Source organism: Balaenoptera physalus (assembly GCF_965194825.1).
Source record: "Balaenoptera physalus genome assembly, chromosome: 6".
Taxonomy (NCBI): domain Eukaryota; kingdom Metazoa; phylum Chordata; class Mammalia; order Artiodactyla; family Balaenopteridae; genus Balaenoptera; species Balaenoptera physalus.
This window is the reverse complement of record NC_138885.1, coordinates 10,119,871-10,140,796: the sequence shown is the minus strand read 5'-3', so window position 1 is coordinate 10,140,796 and position 20,926 is coordinate 10,119,871. Positions and strand designations below refer to the sequence as shown.

Sequence of the window (20,926 nt, the reverse complement as noted above, 5' to 3'; positions counted from 1 at the left end):
CTGCCCAGGACCCCATTCAAGAAGACCCTGCTGCTGGGATTGCTCTTGGAAGACAGTCTCCCTCTGTCTGCCCCTTCAGCTACTGCATCTCTTCAGGACAAGGTCCCGTCCTTCCAGGGAGGTCCACAGACAATAATCACTTGAGTCCAGGGTACAAAGGCACAACCATTTTGGCCCAAGGAAGCACATCTCTGATGGACTTGTCTAGCTCCAGCACTCTCTGTGGGGCTGTTCTAGACTGTCAGGCCTGCGCCAGAGCTCACTCCTTTGCCCACTTCTGCTTCCTGCCTCTCTGGCTCAAAAGTGTGGTTCCCAATGGTTCCCCCTGAAAAACATCCTGCCCCTTTAACTTCATCTCACAGCCTGTTTGCTGGAGAACCCTACCTGGGGCACAATCACTTGGATGAATTGTGCAATACACACACACACACACACACACACACACACACATTTTTTAATCAAAGTAATTTTTTAAGAGAAATTTATTTTTCATTCCTCCCAAGAATTAACCATAAAAGAATGCCTCCTTTTCTCCCACTTTCTTCTCCAAAACACCTTTTAAATTCAATTGCTTCCTTAGAGTGGAGTTTGCATTTTTTGATTCACACTCTCTTGATGGTCCTGACTCTCAAACTAGGATGGGCAACCCCACCCTTGATCTACCTGGCCGACTCCTCTTCAATCATCATCTTTACAAAAGACTAAAAGTTCTGTAGATATCTTAGTATTTTATTGTTATGTTATTATTATTATTAGCCCCAGTTATTGTGTACTGTGCGATTAAGACCTTTCCATAAGTTTCATATTTTCTAATGATAAGTAGCACCATTTTAACTGATCCTGGTAGCGTGTGTTAAAATCTAATCATCCAAAAGCTAAAATGAGTTTCAGACGAATAGAAAATAAACATGAGTCAAAGATTTTATTTCACTCTAATTAATGAGGAAGCCATTAAGATGTCATGATCAGTTCAGAGAACATCTAAAAAGCTGGCATATGTATGGAGAATTTAACAACAAAAAAGTTACAATAAAGTTGTAGATTTAAATATGAAACCGTTGCTCACCAGACCATCTTCGCAGTTATCTGTTACGCTGGAAAGAAATTATCTGCATCTCCACTGGACAAATGTTATCCATGATTTTTTGCTTTATTTCCAAGTTTCAGCTAATTTTTCTGATAACAGAGAGTTGCTTCCCACATTTGATGACATATCCCTAGTCATATGGCAGCCATCACTTCCACAAAAGAAGCTAGAATAAGAAAGAACCCCAAGTGATTACTGCACACATGCCTCAGAAAGTCAGGACAATGTTAGTAGACTGGATTGTGAGAAGTGTTAACCATGAATTGCCACTGTTACCATCCCGTTAGTGAATTGTAGGCTCCTTCTGTATGTCCGGGTCTCCTGAGCTCAACCATAAAATCACTCTAGGGCAGGTGGGACTATTAGGGAAAATTCTTATAGCTTATAGACTTTTACTTTATCGACGTATTTCCTTGAATGGGTCTGTGGTTCAGCTTCTGAGGGAATCTCTGTTCTCAGCAGGGCCTCCCTGGAGAAAACTAATTAGAGTGATTTCCAGGGGCCCCAACTTCCAGGAAATCCTGAAGCTGCTGTCATCTGGGCAATGACTTGGCCTGGCAGCCAGCCTGGAAGAAGCAATTTGCTTCTCCGCTGACTCTAGAAGAGACCTGGAGCTCCTATGATATTTCTTATCCAGTTGCTCTTGCAAGGAGGGTGATTTAAGGCTGGTTTTGATAGTGATTTTCTCAGTGATTTTTCATCTTCAAAAACGGTGGCAGAAGGAAGCAAAGTGAGGGATTACTGTGCTCTCATCTTTGCGAGACGGGAGATGGGACTCATCTGGTCAAACTGGCTCCTGTCACTATTCCAGACTCTGTGATGAGGATTATGGCAGACTTTCCTACCCCATCATCTTTTTTTTTAAATAATTTGACAGAACGTTTTTTTGTTTTTTTGTTTTTTTAATTTTTATTTTATGATAGAGTGTAGCTGGTCTACAATGTTGTGTTAATTTCAGGTGTATGGCAAAGTGATTCAGCTATACATATAGATATATCCATTCTTTTTCAGATTCTTCTCCCATATAGGTTATTACAGAGTATTGAGTAGAGTTCACTGTGCTATGAAGTAGGTCCTTATTGTTTATCTATTTTATATATAATAGTGTGTATATGTTAATCCCAACACCTAATTTATCCCTGCCCCCTCACATTTCCCCTTTGGTAACCATAGGTTTGTTTCCTATGTCTGTAAGTCTGTTTCTGTTTTGTAAATAAGTTCATTTGTATCATTTTTTCAGATTCCACATATAAGTGATATCATATGATATTTGTCTTTCTCTTTCTGTCTTACTTCACTTAGTATGATCATCTCTAGGTCCATCCATGTTGCTGCAAATGCCTGCCCCATCATCTTGATATTCTCTCAGGGGCATCTCCAAATGAGATTCAAAGCAATAATTCAGAGGCTTCTTTAGCAAGACAGTTGGACACTACATCAGCCACCTTGAACTGTGGTGGAACTAGTTCCCTAGTGCTCCACAGTTCTGTGGGCAACGGAAACAGGCACAATTCAATTGCTCGCTTGTTTCCTTCGCCTCCCTCTGAATTGCAAATAATAACCAAACGGGGATTTCCTTAGAACATCCATATTGTGCTCTGAAGGGGCAAAATCTTGTGCCCTGCCACCATTCTGCTAAAAAGAAGGCAAATGTTTGTTTTTGGTCTGTAGTCTTGGAAAAAAAAACAGTCTTTGCAGAAAACCCATACATACTCCAGCCCACCCCACAGGCACAAACATGCTGATTCTGGGAAAAGTGTTTGCTAATATCCAAATACCACGTATATTAATAAAGAATTTTTAGAGATATACATAATTCTATAACAAGGAGTTTCTTTTGAAACTTGAAATAATAAATAATTTCTTAAATGCCTCTAAAAAAGATAAGCAGCATTATGCATGATATACATAGTAAATGAAAATATTTATTTTAAATTATACAGTCAGTACACGAATACATGTTTGCTGTAAAATTATTCAATAATAATCTCAGGGCTTTTCTTAGAGACGACCAATATTAGCCCAGTATGACACTTTCCAGGCATCAAAGTAGTTACATACATTTAAGTACCCTTAAGAAACACCATACAATGTTATTATTTGTGGATATATTTACTTAATCAATATACTTCTATGTATTATACCACAGCTTGCTTGCTGTACTTTTGTTTTCATTTGCTTTTTTACTTAACATATGCCATGGGAAATTTAGCATGTCAGTATAAATAGCATATTATTTTAAACTGCTATATAATATTTTATCTAATATTTTTAGTTTTTGTGTCATTGTTTCGTTTGTTGTCATTTTTATGTCTTTATTGCATGTGGAATTTGTTTAAGGTTTTGAGGTAGGGTTGTAATTTTATTTATTTCCCCAAATATTATTTGTCATCTCCATTTATTTCATGGTTCCTCTTTTATCTGGTTACTTGGACCTCCAGTATATATTATAAGGTTTAAAATCTCTCTGTGTAAAGAATGTGTTTCTGAATTTCCCACTCTGTTTTATGTACATAGTTTTTTTTCAGGTGCTGTGCCAACATCATACTTACAGAACATATTTTTATTTATTTTATTTTATTTTTTAACACTTTAATACTTTAATAATCATTAAGGTATACATAATCATAACTTTAGCAACTGTACATTTTGATGTTTATCAGAAATGAATTTTACATAACAAAAAGGAAGAAGCTGCCAGGGCAGCACAATTGCAGTCTCTACCCCAGACAGCAGACATTGGGTACAGAACATATTTTGATGTTGATTAGGACAATCCCTCCCCTCGACCCCACAAGCACACCTGATTCATTTTCTTATCACTCTGTTAACTATTATCAACCACCTTCTTTATGGATTTTAGAATTAGCTTTTCATGTTCTATGAAAATAATTTTTCTTGAATGATACAAATTTTCTTGGGTTATTGATTGGGATTGTATTGCATTAAAGGAAATAACTATACATTGCTAAATTATATGGAAACATGTTCCATCTCTTTATTTATTCTTTGTGAGCCAAGGTAAATTGTTATTACTTTCTTTTTTATAGCCATAGGTCTTAAGTTAATTTCTAGATGTTTGGCTGCTTTTGTTGTTAAATAGGATTTTTTTTCTTGCTGTCACATGGTCTAATTGGTTATTGTTGCTCTATAGGACCATTATTGACTTGGTATGTTGATATTTATATCCATCCACATTCTTATACTTTCATTTTAATTGTAATAATTTGCCATTATTATTTTGGGGGGATATTATAGATATACAACTATATTATGTGTGCAGATAATGAAGTATTAGTAATGGCTATGTATAAAGCCAAATTAAATATTTCTGGGTATAATCATCCCCCAGCTCCATTTGGAATATTTATTTTAAAATGTGGGTAAGGCCAATGATAATAATGCTTTAATGGCCCTCGATAAGTGTGGCTGAATTCTTCTTCAAAAGTTTTTCACAGCATTCATTTCTACCAAACAAAGGAGGAAATAATTTCAATCTGTTGTTAACTGATTCTAAATCATCAACAAACCCTTTTCCAATTTTCTGAGGAGACTTGGTATTCTGTTCGGGTACCACAATTTGTGGTAAGGGTTAAATCAGAAAATGCCTGTGAAATGCAATGGGTAAAGGTGCTTGATAAGAAGTAAGCTCTTAGTTCAAATTGGCTCTTACTATCACTATTTTACTTTGTAGACATCCAGTTAGTGACACCTGCATTATTACATAGTGTGTGTTTATTGATTCCTGTATCTGGCAAAACTTAACCAGATGCATGCCTTATCCTTAAGGAAATTACTTTTTGGAATTAAAGCCTCCACTAGGATTTCCTTCTGATACCAAGATTCTGCCAGTTGAAGGGGCAGGATAAAAACAGAAGATAACTGTTGGTTAGTGCATTTGTTTTTATTCAGCATATACATGCTAAACCTGCTCCCACTTTAGAATTTGAAATCGAGATGGTAATACACCTGCACTTCACTCGACTCTTGACTTTAGGCAAAGTAGTTCATATAGAAGACAACTGCTCCAAATTCAAGAAGAGAGAGAGAATGACACCACTTATTTTTGTGAAATGGGAGCCCAACCTGGCACATTCAACGTTGTTCCAAAACAAGAGTTCAGCAAAGGAGTTTTGTTTGAGCATGTATGATCAAGACAGCAGGCACATATGAGAAAAACAGAGGCTCTTGTTCAAGGAGGGCCCAAGGAATTGAGATGTTTCTCTGGAAGCAATGAGCATTTGTCGAGCTGACACATGGAGGTTTTCTACGACAGGTTTAGAATGATGATGGTAACCTTTTTAAGAGTTGGTTCATACTCAGTCCAAGGAAACATCATCATAATGAGCACACTTGATACCAAGGGCCAACAGAAGAGAGTCATACAAAATTGCTTCTAGCTAGGCTGGTGAACTAATGGTCTAAGTTGTCATGAAGACTGATACAGAAGCCAAGAAGATAAATGCATACGTGTATATTACTAGGTGGGAGAAACCATGTAAGAGATGAGAAAAAGCAAGTAGAAGCAGCACTTAGTTGTAGTACTGACCCAAATTGTTACTGAAAGTGGAGTCTGGCTCCTCACCACTTGAAAGCCAGTACTCGAGAGGCAAGGTTGGTGGAAAGGAAAGTTGGCTTTATTTCAGAGACCAGCAACCGGCGGAGAGGGCGGACTCATGTCCAAAGTGACAATCAGTGGGCAAGAACTTTTAAAGGGGAGTTTCAGGGGTTTATAGGCAGAGGGAGGGGCTCCATGCAGAAACAGCACAGTCAGCTCTGACCGTCATCTTGAAAGTGGTCATGCAGTGGTCTGATCAGTGTCATCTTGATTGTTCTGAGTACAACTAATCTTCAGTTCCAGGATCTGTTTGTTCCTATTTCTTTGACACCAGTTTTCGGAATTGTGGCAGCTTATGTCATGGCTACAGTCTGGTCATCATGTAGTTAACTTCTTCCACCTGGTGGGGGTTTCAGTATCTACAAAACATCTCACAGGATACGGCTCAGAATATTATCCATAGCCCTTGAAGAGGAACTAAAGGTCCTTGACTTTACTTAATGACTAAATGATTATTATTTTGTCCTGTTGGACTGTTTTCCTTCGCTTCTGCATTTTCTCACTCCTCTGATTAAATTTATTCTTTGACTAAATTTTTCTACAGACAAGAGGCAAGGCAGAGAATATGGGGTCAGGCAGGACCATTGGATATTTCTCCATTTCAAGCTTGTCTAATCAAATATCTCATTTTAGGATTTTAGGGCTTTGAAGGTATTCAGGCTTTGAAGGTCAAAAGATCTCATTCAGACTTCTGGCTCTGCCACGTAAAATCAATTTGATTCTTGACTTTGGCCAAAACAGTCTCTCTGACACTAAGTTTCCTCAACTATGCAATGTCAATAATATGAAGAATAACTTGTTTCCCACTGAGTATTGAATGAGTTAATTATAAATGAGTTAATTATGTTTCTAGCATACAGCAAGTATGTTTATTATTATTTTTTTTTTAGAATTAGAAGCATTGTTTGGATTCTTAAACAGCTTGCAGATTAAGTACAAGACTCCCAAACATGACTCTCATCTGCTTTAAGGATAATGCTACGTTTATTTTTGTTCTTCTTCCAACTTTATATTAAACTCTAGGCAAGAAGGAGTTAAAAATAAGTTAAAAATATATTAGAGCATTAGCTGAAAATTCAAATACCTGCAAGGGTCAGGAAAGCAGTCTAAATGAAGGAAGTGGTCCTGGTGGGGGACGTGGCCAAGCGGACAGGGCATGTCCTGTCTTACAGGAACTGCTCCCATTGCAGCTGGGCTTTGTCATGCAGGAAAGCAGCTTTATTGTTGACAGCTTTTCTGATTTTTCAATGAATGACTTACTAGAATTTTTTAAATAGTTCATGTTCTATTAAATTTAATTAATTAATTAATTAACTCTGTGCCAAGCCCAGTGCTAACATAAGGGCACAGTCTTTCTTTTTTTTTTTTTTAATTGACGTATAGTTGATTTACAATGTTGTGCTAGTTTCAGGTGTACAGCAAAGTGATTCAGTTATACATATATATACTTTTTTTTCAGATTCTTTTCCCTTATACGTACTTATAAAACATTGAGTAGCGTTCCCTGCACTATACAGTAGGTCCTTGTTGTTGATCTGTTTTATATATAGTAGTGTGTATATGTCAATCCCAAACTTCTAATTTATTCCTTCCCCCCAAACCCTTTGGTAACCATAAGTGTGTTCTGTGTCTGTGGGTCTATTTCTGTTTTGTAAATAAGTTCGTTTGTATCATCATTTTTTTTTAGATTTCAAATAGTTCATGGTTTAAAAACATTGGCAACTAATTAAAATAAATCCTGGGTAGGCAGAAATATGGATGAAGGGACGTATGTGTGTGAGTGCCAGTGTGTGTGTTTGCGTTTGCAGGGATGGACTAAAGTGAACAGTGGAGAGTAAGGGGGAAAATGTGTGTAATACACCACATAATACACAGGACAGGAGGAGGTCCGAAGGTGAGAGAGACCATGGGTGGTGGGGAGCCACTGTAGTTCGGAAAGCCTGGTGCACTGAAGTCAGGGCAGGGAGTGCAGGAGGAGGGGATGAAGAGGTAAGCAGAGGCCAGATCTATGCAGTGCCATCTAGGCTAAGGATTTGAGCTTGAACCTCAGGACTAGTCTCTGAAGGGCATTAAACAGGATCAGATTTCCACATCTGGTTGGCCTCTCTGATTGCAAAGTGGTGAGTCTGTGGAAGGAGTCAAGGCTGAGGGGGGTAAGATCCATTAGCAGGTGGTGCTGATACCGACCAGGGTTCTTGGCCTGCACCAATCAATAGAAATTGACTCTAGAGGCCACACAAGAAATTCAGGCAAGGCTTCACTGGGACTTAGGCGGTTTGCCCACCCTTCGGTGGTGCTGTGTGCAGGGGGTATGCGCGGTGCCCTGCTTTCGCTCCCAGCTGTTCAGAAGTGGCAGTTGGGCGTTTTGGTCTTTTTGTATCTTCTTGTCCAGAATTTGCCCCAGCTGCACATGCACACAGTTATTTTTGGTCCCTCATAGTGTCTTTGCATCTGTTGCTTGAGGAGATGTTTGTCCAGGTGCAAGTACTGCAGCAAAGGGTCCCAGGTCCCAGGTCCCACCCTGTTTCAGTTTAAGGTATTCAAGTGGGGGTGAGAGGGATTCAGGACATGGCTCTTGGTGTGGGAAGAAGCAGATCGATTTGGAGATAGCTGGGAGGGCATATCCACAGGACAGAGTTGTGGGCAAAGGGCTGTGAGTGAGAAAGGGGAGGGAAGATTGGGGCTGCCTTTCTGTACAGTATTCAAGTTTCAGGGAAGAGTCTCACCTCCATCAACACAATGCATAGTAGGTAATGTCAGAAAATGGAGAGTGCTAACCACCGGATTGGGTGTGTGTGGGTGGGGAGCATCTTTCTAGAAGCATTCTATTCTTGGTCTACAATATTACCTCTCCATGAAGAAAGGAGAGCCTAACCTCTAAAGAATCAAAAGAATAAAAAGAAGTCAGGCAAAAATGGAAATTTATTTCATTGCACAATTTGGTTCATGTTCTTTGTGTCATTGTGTTTTATCAGCATCTAGGATTGAAAGGATCCCCTTGTTTGGGGTCATTCTCACCATACTCTATATGTCTCAAACATCAAGGAGTGTATTTCTGCCAGAAAAACCACGCCAGCCACTTCTCCGTTTATACACGTGTTGACTAAGTCACATGCAAGCAGATGTGCAATAGATCTTGCATTCTCCACCTCCGCTTAGAAGAAAAATGCCACTAACAAGATTTATGAAGAGTTATTCAAATCCACCACAGGGAGTGACTACAAAATAAAGGGGAAAATAAAACAAAACATTTGACTACATAAATCCTCCTCTCTTTATTCTACACCATCTCTAGGAAAGAAATAATGAACCTTTCCCTATGATCTGCTTGTATTTATAATTGATTTATCTTGTAGTTAAAAGGAGATTTACTCACTAAAATTGAGACAGACAGGAGAAAGCAATGTGGGTTTGACCTTCTGGCCTGCTTGGGTATCACTTATCAGAACTGAAAATAGAGTGGAGTTTTATCATTCCTTCAGAATAAGAGACTGGATTAATTCTTTAAAAACATTTTGTTTCAGTCTTTTAGAGGCAGCCAATGACTACCATACATATATTTATGGGTCTGATGACCTGATGTGATTCAGAGAAGACAGAATTCTCCCTACTTCCAACCCTACTGCTAATTATTATCTTGTCCACCCTGCCAGGCTGACGTGCCAGAATTATTATTATTATTATTTTTTGCGTTACAGTTTCATTTATTTAACTTACTGCTTTGTTTCTTGTTTAACATGATATTCCAGATCAGAGATAACACATTTGGAATTCACATTTGTATCCACATTGATGGGAATATATTTTTATCTGGTCATTTGCAAGACCAAGTTTTAATAAAATTGTAGCATGAGGGATTACATGTAAATGAGGCTCAGAAATGAGAGATATGTACAGTAAACAAATGACACATCAGTACTGCCCTTGTTTTCTTTTTTTTGCTATTTTTATTTTTCATTTATTTACTTTTTTTTTCCACACATGCACACACACACACTGTATTTTATTTTTACAAGAGATAAATAAATTGACACCAAGCATTGTAAATGGATGACCACAACAAAAGCAACAATGATTGCAATTACCAAACACGAAACACACTCATATTATGTCATAATATTGACTGCCCTTGTTTTCTAACACCTTCTCCTTTCCGTTAGAACACTCTGTAGACCTTGAAGACTTGAGTGTGTCCTCCATTTATCCACTTGAATGGACTTGAGGCCAAAGCATTGTATTTCAATTAGAATTTGTGTTTTGTAAGGGCAGGCTGGCCCTGTGTCTTCTCTGGGAGCTCCCAGAATTCCCAACACCAAATCAATATGGTGTTGGAATTTGGCTTATTTCTTGGCGTGTTGTCGCTCCTTACACATTTTTCTAATATCCTCTGATTTAGGTTGGTAGGATTCTAGGTTTCCAACAGTAACAAAACACTCTGTCACTCTGAATCTCCTCTGTTCTTAAATAATTTGCAACAAGCATTGTGAATCTCGCTGAAACCTTCAAGATATACCCTCAGCAGAAAGTTGGGTTGCAATTCTATTCTGTATTCCAGAAGGAAAAATTTATTTTCTAAATAATAATTTGGGGGTACTCAAAAGTATGTATATATATACAACCTACTAGTTCTAGCCATTTTGAGGGCTCAAGAGAAGGGATAGTGAAGACCAATGATTACAAAGCCTTACCATGAACACATGAAATAGACTGATTCTTATTTTACAGATCAAGGAGCTGAGGCTTAGGGGATCCAGTGGTCATTATGTCTAATGGGCTACTGGCGTGGAGTTTGACACCATGTCTGTCCGGTCCTAACATACACCTCTTCGTAGTACATGACACTCTGCTGCATAAGCTTTACAACACTCATTGCCTTTTCTAACTGAGTGCACCTAACCTAGCTTGCTTCTAACTTCACCAGAGGGACAATCCCACTCTGTGCATTCACCTTCAGATAAATGTCTGCTATAGACAAAGAGCACATTTTATTTTATTTGCAAGGAATGGGGCCATCTGAAGTTTTGTATCTTAAATATGTCAAGTACAGGATTCCACATGAACCACAGTCTTTTATTTATTTATTTTTTTGAGTGGGGGAGTTCATTTTCCAGCCAGGAAACACATGCCTTTTCCCCAGGTTCTTTGAATTCCTAATTCTCACCGGAAACTAATAGAAAAGCTCAACACAGGATGCCAACAGCACAATAATTAACTATCACCAGTGCTGATATTAAACCTCAAAAATGTGAACCCTGTACCTTCTATATATTTTTTCCTTTTATTTTTCACTGCACAGGGGGAACATCATCAAGACAGAAAGGCTTCCTAGGATGCATACGCTCCTTACACTTGAATGGGCAGAAACTGGACCTGGAGGAGAGGGCAAAGGTCACGTCTGGAGTCCGGCCCGGATGCCCGGGCCATTGCAGCAGTTACGGCCGCATCTGCCACAACGGGGGCAAGTGTGTGGAGAAGCACAGTGGATACTTCTGCGACTGCACCAATTCGCCATACGAAGGGCCCTTTTGCAGAAAAGGTACAATAGAAACTTATGTTTTCCCCAAATGCTGTGTTTTAGTGCCTACAGGTTGTAGTCAAGTCATAGGAAACCCATGCCCTAGACAGTCCTCAAACAATCATTTACTCTTCCTCAGTTTCCCTCTCTTTAGAGACTCTGCATAGCTCTTTAACATAATTACTCATTCTTCTTGTGTGTGGATACTGGCAGTCCAGTTGAACTGGATGGATAGGGGCAGGAAAACACACCTGACGTGGCCTAGAGCCAGCTGAGCCCCGGGAGAGGTGGACTGTCATTTCTGTTGTACTAACCTTTCCAATTCCAATTTCTCCGTCCACAAATGTAATCAAAGAATCATAGAATCTAGCCCTGGAAAGCCCTTAGAGACCTTGAAGCCATTGTAAATCATTTCACAATACGGAGAGTGTAGGTGAGTTAGTAAAATCCATATCATGTATTTAGTAAAATCTCCCTGTTCTGCAGATGACATGAGTGGGGGTCTGAGGCTTTAAAAGTCTTGCCCAAAGATGCACATTTAGTTCCTCAGGGGGCTGAGAATAGGGCATAGGAGTCAAAATCCCTGCCCCACGGACTTCCCTGGTGGTCCAGTGGTTAAGACTCCACACTTCCAATGCAGGGGGCACACGTTCCATCCCTGGTCGGGGAACTAAGATCCCACATGCTGCGCCGTGTGGCCAAAAAAAAAAAAAAAGGAAAGAAACAAAATCCCTGCCCCAGTGCCTTTCCTCACACCCTCCTAATCTTATGAATTCATTTCATTGATAAATGCTAAATATGTTGGATATACACCTTAAACAAGGAATGATGGTTATGGTGTAAATTCTCTGGATCAATTAAAAATAACTACAAACTATAAAAACTCATTATGCAGTATCCATACTTAGTATTTTTCAACTAGAAGGACAAAAGATTTGGTCTACTATCAATCTTCGCAGAATCTTTTAAAGTTTATTTTATTGATGGAAAAAAAGTTTGTTGACCGAGAACGGAAACAATACTTCAAGAGAAGCATTTAAACTATTAAAATAAAATGTTTTAATCACTTTGAAACACCAGTTACATACAGACAATGATGGCAATTACAAATAATTCTTGTCAGTTCATTAAAACACATTTTTCAAGCGCACTCCTAACAAACAATGCTTTATTTTCGTTCAACTTACTCTTGGAACTTAAAGACAGCAGGGGAAAAAGCACCCAGTGTTCTCTTTGAAGGACTATAATTTAAGCTCTTCATTCATTGACACTGCCCTCCTCCCCAGTTAGTTTGAATTACTTGCTTGTTATTGCTGGGAAGCATTGAGCACCTCAGGAGAAAATTAATGGTAGAAATTATAGGGCCAACAGAGTGTCGGTCCTACATGGGAGTTCTAAATAAAAGAGATCCCACCCCAGTAGGCTCTTCCTGTGAGCTAAAACAAAGTGCTCCTGCATTTTCACCCTGGTGGAAGTCTCTGGAATAACTTCCCCTGAAATTTTGAATGCCACCCTTAGACTGGCCCCACAGGGTAGAAGAAGCAAATGTAGAATAAACACCACCAAACCCAGTCCCTAAAATATACTAGCATTATTTTACAAGATCTATGCCCAGTGTCTGTTTGGGAAAAAAAAATAACGAAAAACAGTAGACCTCTCTGTATTTCTCCAGAGATATTATTCAAACATCTCATAGATCATCTTGCTCTAAATTGAGCCTAATTTCCCATTGGTTCCTTTCTCTGAAACAATTCCTATTCATTATTTTCTGCCCATGCCACTGCATCTTTTGACTGTATTTCTTGAGATATCTGCTGTGCTCTGTCCCCATGTTTTAGTTTGACAGATATTTGCTTAGCCTTTTCAGTTTCCTTCATATTTCACTGTGAACTTTTCCCCCATCTCATAAATCTAAGGAAATGATTCCCTTTATATTCAGCAGTTGCAAAGTATGTGAGATGAACCTTTTAAACGCATCTTTGAGCAGTGCCGATTGGGTCTGGGAAGTGTGGCTTGGGACTCAAATAGGAGCCTTTAGCTCCAAGATGGTCCTGGATAAAGCTGTTCTCTGTTAGGGGAGTCTTTTATGTTAACTTTCCATGGCATGTATATTTTAGGGGCTGCCAATCCTGGAAATATCTGGTGTAGAATTAAGGACATTTGTCCATGACCAATGACTGGTCTAGAACCACTGTCTATTGACCCATTTTCTGTTTCTGAGTGGGATACAAAGGAATGGTAATCACAAACTAGCTAGCAGTTATTGACTGCAACACTTAGTCCTTATCCCCAGGCTAGGAGGGAAGAAGCAATATTTGCATTTAACACGTAAAAATACTGACCATCACACTGGTTTAGTGACTGCTAATAAATGTCAGAGCTGGAGGTTCATCCAGCATTTGTTGATTCCTTTTTCCCATTTTTGACCCTAATTTCATCCTGTACAGGAATGTGTTAATAGGATTCAAATATGTAGGGGTTTTTTGTTATTGTTTTATGTATGTGTTTCTCTTTTTTTTATTTTTGGATGTAATTTACATACCCCAAATTCACCCTTTTCAACAGCACAATTCAGGGGTTTTTACTATATTCACAAAGTTGCACCACCATCACCACTCCATAATATTAGAATGTTTTCATCATCCCTAAAAGGAATCTCTTACCCCTTAGGAGCTATTCACCTTTCTTCCAGTCCCTGGAAACCATTCATCTAACTTTCTGTCGCTAGGAATTGCCTATTCTGGATATTTCAAAAAATCTATAGAATCATACAATAAGTGGCCTTTTTGTGTCTGGTTTCTCTCACTGCTAATGTTTTCAATGTTCATCTATGCTGTGGATTTTTCAGTGCTTTACTTCCTTTTATTTGCAAAAGAGTATTCCATTGTGTGGATGTGCCACGTTTGTTTATCCATTCATTAGGCGATGGACGTGGGATGTTTCCATTTATTTAGGCTATTATGAATAATGCTGCTATTCACATTCATGTACATTTTTTGTATGAACTTATGTTTTATGTTCCCTTGGGTATATACCTACAGATGGGATTGCTGAGTCGTATAGTAATTACATGTTGTCTAACTTTTTGAGGAACTGCCAAACTGTTTTCAAAGTAACCTCTCCATTTTACATTCTTACCAGCCATGTATGAGTATTCCAATTTCTCCACATCTTCACCAACACTTGTTACTATCTTTTCCATAAGACACATTCTGCTGTGAATGTGTGAAAGAATATATCACATTGTAATTTTGACTTGCATTTTTTAATGACTGATAATGTCAAACACTGTTTCATGTACTTATTGGCCAAGTGTGCATCTTCTTTGCATGTCTGTTCAAATCTATAGCCCATTTTTAAACTGGGTTATTTTTCTTTTTATTGTTTGGTTGTAGGATTTTTTTTATATTCTGAACGTAACTCTCATAATAGGTATATGATTTGCAAAATGTTTCTCCCCTTTTCACTTGCTTGACAATATCTTTTGAAGCACAAAATTTTTAATTTTTACAAGTCCAATTTATCTATTTTTTGTTGTTGTTGCTGGTGTTTTGGTGTTATATCTATGAAACCATTGTCTAATCCAATGTCAGGAAGATTTATGTCTATGTTTTCTTCTAAGTGTTTTGTAGTTTTAGGTCTTACATTTAGTCTTTGATAAATTTTGAGTTAATTTCTGTATATGGTGTAAGGTAGGGGTCCTACTTTATTCTTTTGCTTGTGACTATACAGTTGTTCCAATACCATCTGTGTACTTGTCTGTAGCCCACCTCTACCCCAACCACTATCTGAAGTGTCTAGGTATGACAGTCATTTAAATTTTCTGAATTAAAAACTCTAAGTAATATATTTGGAATTCTATTTGAAAATACATCTGGAAATCTAGAAAAATAAAAACCAAGCTAATCATTCAAAGACAACTGTTAAAAAGGAGGTATGATTTTCTTGTAGCTCTTTTCTTTGCATTTAGTGTAGCTAAGATAATTCTGTCCATTCCATTTTATAGTCTGAATTTTCTTTATTTCATTTCATAGGCATTCCTATATAATTCATCAGTTTTAATGATTGCAATATATTCCATCTGGTGGAATTGCTTCTGTGTATTTGACCTATTTTATCACAGAGCATTTTAGCGTAGCAGTAGTAGAACTCTGGTACCAGTCCTGCCTGTGTTCAGATTCTGACTCATCTACAGTCTACACTGTGTGGCACTGGTTATGTAATTCAACCTCACGATTCCTTGGTTTTCTCGTCTGTAAAATGTGGAAGATTCAGGAATTCTTCATGAAAGATTGTGATGGAAATTTAACGAGCACTTCACATAGCAATTGAGATAATGCCTGGCCTATAAAGTCTCAGTAAATGCTCTTACTATTGTTTTGGAATTTTAGATTGCCCCAAATTTTGCACATAAATAATGCTGTGATAAACACATGTATTGATTATTCCCTTAATAATGGAATTTCAGTGAAAAAATAGTATACATATTTAGGTAATTTAGCAATTGCCAAAAACCTGTTGAAAAAATTCTATAATATATACCTTCCTGCCAACTTATATTATTTTTTTTTACTTTTTATTACAGAAAAATTCAATTATGCACTATAGTAGAGAGAAGGGTTTCAGAACCCTCATGCATCCATTATTTAGCTTCAACAACTATTAACTCATGATCATTTTTATTTCGTCTATAGCCTAACATCCCTCCTCCTATTATTATTTTATTTATTTATTTATTTATTTATTTATTTATTTATTTATTTGGCTGTGTCTGGTCTCAGTTGTAGCATGTGGGCTCTTCATTGTGGCGTGCGGGCTTCCCTCTAGTTGTGGCACGCGGGCTCCAGAGTGTGTGGGCTCAGTAGTTACTTGCCCCACAGAATGTGGAATCTTAGTTCCCCAGCCAGGGATCGAACCCGCATCCCCTGCATTGGAAGGTGGATTCTTAATCACTGGACCAGCCAGGGAATTTTATTATTTTGAAGCAAATTCCAGATATCACATCAGTTCTATAAATACTGCAATATGTATTGTTTAAAGGTGTCATAAAAATATGTATCCACAGGACTGTTATAGTAAGAAAATTTTAATAACTTTTTAATAATATGAAATATCCACTCAGCATTCAAATTCCCATTTCTTTCATTTATTTTCAGTTTGTTTGAAGTTATTCTAAATTACTTACAGCCTGACTGATTTCTATGGAACCGCTAGCCTATTCATTAAGGCCTGGTCTTTATACTTATTCTAATTCTAAATCTATTTCTATTACTATTACTAAGACCAGCTGTTGTTTATTAAGTTCCTACTATGTGCTGTCCCTTTACATCCTCTCTTCCAACCTGTCTGCCCGCCACGAGATTGAATTCATCCCTGTTTGTGTATGAATAGCCAGCAGTTGATGGGATCACACGAGAAAGCAGGAGGAGGGCACAGACAGGGGCCAGGCCCATGTCAATCAGACTCCAAGGCTGCCTTGGAGATACACATCCTCTCCAGCACCACCCTGACTCCTAGCATCTGCTCTGAGTTCATTACACACTTTAAGGCCTAGTCAATACCCAGCTCCTCTTTCAGGTCTTCTCACTCTGCTCCCACCCACAAAGGCATTCAACTCTGGGACTCAATGTCTCTGTCATTCACACATCACATCCAAGGCCACCTTCCATCGGTCTTATTTCTTTTCATGTGTGTCCTGTCTTCTCAGAATCTAATCAGCACAGTTTCTCCCACCAGGTAGATACTCAAAGGATGTTGCTAATATTGGTTATCATGGCCCTAGAGTAGCATGATGGTCATTGGTAATAATCACCTTCAAGTGAAGATTTTTCTTTCATTTAGCCCAGTGGTCTCAGATGTTCAGATAAATCAATCAGAGAGCTTAAATATGATCAGAGAGCTCAAACTCTTAGATTATAAAAGAAAAGAAACTGAGAGAATAATCAAATCCAGGTGTTTTGCTGAATTTAGTTTTAGGTTGAAATTCACAATATCTAAATAAATAAAAATACAACTGGGGTTGGGGAGGAGGGAAGACAGAATTTGGTAGGACAGCTCTAGTTTAAAAAGTGCTTTTCATTTTAATTTCCTATCTTAAGTATAAGGGAAAAACGTAATATGAATGCCTGTATCTAATATACTATTCATGACAGAATGATCTGAATTATACTTACATTTGAACACACACATGAACATCCCATAAAAGCCATTACTCTGTTAACTAGGAGATAGTAGCTCAAAATGCAGACCAAATGTCCCCAAGGAAATTCACTTGAGAAAAGTGCTTGAATCCAGCTGATGATCAGCTAGAACCCTCCTGTCACCAGTTTCTGCACAGTTCTCTGTAATCAGGAGGACCAATGACTTTCTAACCTGCATGCAAAATGCAGAACACTTTCTCTGAATCTTTAGTGAAAAGGAACCGGTATTCCCAGTCTGCTAAGCAATATGCATAAATATGCAACTTTAATTTTTTTGGCACCGTGACAGGCTGTTACAGAATTTTCACAAAGGTAGAACAAATTTGCAATGGAATTAGGAAGCAAAAGCCAGGTTTGATTATGTTCTAGGTGCCACCAACTCAATCAGAGAACTTCATGGGGAATTGCGGGTACTCAATCTATCATTCAGGAAAAAGAGAAATTAATTATGCCAATATAGATTCATGTGTTTTTTAACCAACAAAGACCTATTGTATAGCACAAGGAACTATACTCAGTATTTTGTAATAAGGGAAAAGAATCTGAAAAAAATAAATATATATGTATGTATAACTGAATCACATTGCTGTACACCTGAAACCAATACAACATTGTAAGTCAACTATACTTCAATTAAAAAAAAAGAAAGATTCATGTCTAATGTGCTGTTTTCATAGCAGAGGTTTGTTGCAGATCTAAGCTCTGTTATTCTACTGAGGAACCTTTGCTCCATACCCTGATACTGTGTAGAGATAAAATTGAAAGTAAACTTAAGAGCGGCCTTGATTCAAAGAAGAAAATATCCCAGCACTTGGATGCATGTGCAGTCATTAAACAGATATATTTTATGATGGGCATTACTTTGGGTTGAGGTTAAATTCTCTTCTAATATGGAGAGTCTGTGAGTTTAAACTATGGTGGTAACTCTCTTAAGAGCTTTAATATATCCTCTCATTTATCTGCCCAGAAATATTGTTGAGGGAGGTGTTATGTTTCCCATTTGCCGGATGAGAAAACCATCTCCATGGGTTTGACTAACTTGCCTGGAACCACACAGCTAGTATGAAATCAAAGGAGGCTTCAGATCCAGTGGTGAAACTGGATCCTTGCTGATTCCACTGAACTAAAATGATAGCAGTTGGAGTGAAGACATTATACAGGGAGGATTGGGTGATTCCTGTTCCTGCTAATTGAATGTCATCAATCTGTAGAGGCTTCCCTTCCCAATGGTGATGGCAGATCTATATCCTCTATGTTTTGCTGTAGGAATTGTTTCCCATGGGAATGCCTACTTGCCAAAGTCTTTGCTCTTTTTTGGAATTGAAAACCAATTCCCTAGATATTTAAAATAATTGAGTCCAAAGGGGAAAGGGGAGAGAGATAAATTAGGATTTGGGGGTTAACCTAAACACACTACTATATATAAAAGAGGTAACCAACAAGGACCTACTGTATAGCGCAGGCAACTATACTCAATATTTTGTAATAACCTATAAGGGAAAAGAATCTGAAAAAGGATACATATTATGTAAAATTGAATCACTGTGCTGTACACCTGAAACTAACAAAATACTGTAAATCAAGTATCCTTCAAATAAAAAAAAATTAAAATAAAATAATTGAGTCCAGGAATTGGATACCTATGCCTTTCCTACTCTTTCCACAGATTTCCTCTCCTCCATTTCCACGGGTCCTCACACTTTACCCAACACCGTAGAGAATTGCTTTCTTTCCCAATGTACTACTCTCAGTAGTTTTGAGCCCACTCAACAACCCCCTGACCCACGAGAAAAACATAAACCAGAATTGTTAGGATTTCAGTTTTGAAAGTAAGATAATCCTGGTGCAATTTCTCTCTACTATGCAGGAGGCCGGGACATCTCCTCTTTGCTTCTCGAGAAATCAGCCGGGCACGTGGTAGTTATTCCGCAGATACACGTGAAACCGGTCCTACATTTCACAGTGCAAATCTGAGCTCTCTCTTCTAGCCACACAACCTTGTTCAAGGTGCTTAACCCCCGGCAAGCCTCATGCTTTTCATTTGTAAATAGAAAGGGTGATTTCAGCCACTTCAAAATTATTGTGGGAAGCATATTCTATAATTCAATGTAAAAACTCTCACACAGTGACCGATACATAGGAAACAATAAACAAGCAATGGTGGCTCTCCTGGAATACTCGACCAAATGTTTTAATGTGTGCTTTCCCCTCTGATATTTTGCAGAGGTTTCTGCTGTCTTTGAGGCTGGCACTTCAGTGACTTACATGTTTCAAGAACCCTACCCGGTGACCAAGAATATAAGCCTCTCTTCCTCAGCGATTTATGCAGATGCAACCCCATCCAAAGAAAACATTGCATTGAGCTTTGTGACAGCCCAGGCACCCAGCCTCCTGCTCTGTATCAACTCTTCTTCTCAGGGCTACCTGGCTGTCCTGCTCTGCAAGAATGGTGAGTTCTGTTGGCATGAAGCCTGATGGAGTGTTATTCTGTGCTGGAGGGCCAGTACCTGCCCTCCAGAACTCTGCATAATTTCAACTTAATGTGGTCCCACCTGGGCAGTGTCTTTCCAGATCTCCAGGCCAACCTTTGATTGTGCTTTTCCTTTATGAGTTGCAATTGGTATTCAGGAGCCGTGTCAATTCACTGCTGAAGTCCCGAATACATTGACTTTAATTTGCTTCAACTGTGTAGCAGTCATTCTTTATTATTTATTCTGTGCTGGAATCCATTAAGTGTAAAGGAGAAGATCATCAGCGTATCTGAATTTCAGAACGACACTCGTCACATATATCCTGTCGTCTTTGCTGCAGGATCCTTTACTGAGGACTGTTAAAACAACTGGCATAAATGCAGGCTGTATTAATAAAAGCTGACCGCCTAGGTCTTAGAGAGAAGTAGTATGTGTGAGTCATAACCTTGTGAAGTATGGGGCTGGGTGCTGAGAATCAGATTTTGGAAAGAATGTGGACAAAAGGAAATATGTGAAGATTAGAATGACAAAGGGGCTAGAACCCAATGAGTACAAGGAGGACCGCTGAAGGACATCAGTTTTGATGGCTGTTCGCAGAAGCCAGGTTTGCTCCTCACCCTACTTAATTCTACCCTGCAGTGATGAGGACAGTTTATGTAGTCACGACCAAGGACACTCAGATCGAACTCCTAGAGAACAGTTGGAACAGGCGAAGAGGGCAGATGTGGACATCCCTGTAGTATGGTCTCAAAGAACACTTTCCTATGATCGAGAATTTCTTTTCCCCTCTTGTAACTTGCTATATAATGAGATGAGTTTGGGCTTTTGAACCATCCACCACAAGGATGGACTATGGAGCTGGGGGGGAGCATACAGGAAGCCGGGGATATACAGCACATACTGTGCCCTCTCTAGACCTTATGTGGAAACTTTAGAAATTTCTCTTGCTCCACTTTTACTTGGGTTTGTTCTTCCTCGTGTCATCTTGTTTTCCAACTAGGTATGAACTAGATAATGAAGAATGATATGTGGGCC

The 20,926-nt window shown here is 38.5% G+C and overlaps 1 protein-coding gene across 1 annotated transcript in view; it reads left to right on the top strand.

The window, feature by feature from the left end:
* The window catches only part of CNTNAP5 (contactin associated protein family member 5), an 880,881-nt gene that overhangs the window by 748,442 nt on the left and 111,513 nt on the right, over positions 1-20,926 (top strand). The window contains exons 18-19 of the mRNA XM_082465787.1: positions 11,002-11,241; positions 19,645-19,869. Coding sequence (XP_082321913.1) covers positions 11,002-11,241; positions 19,645-19,869 — 465 coding nt within the window. The remainder of the gene's footprint in view (positions 1-11,001; positions 11,242-19,644; positions 19,870-20,926) is intronic.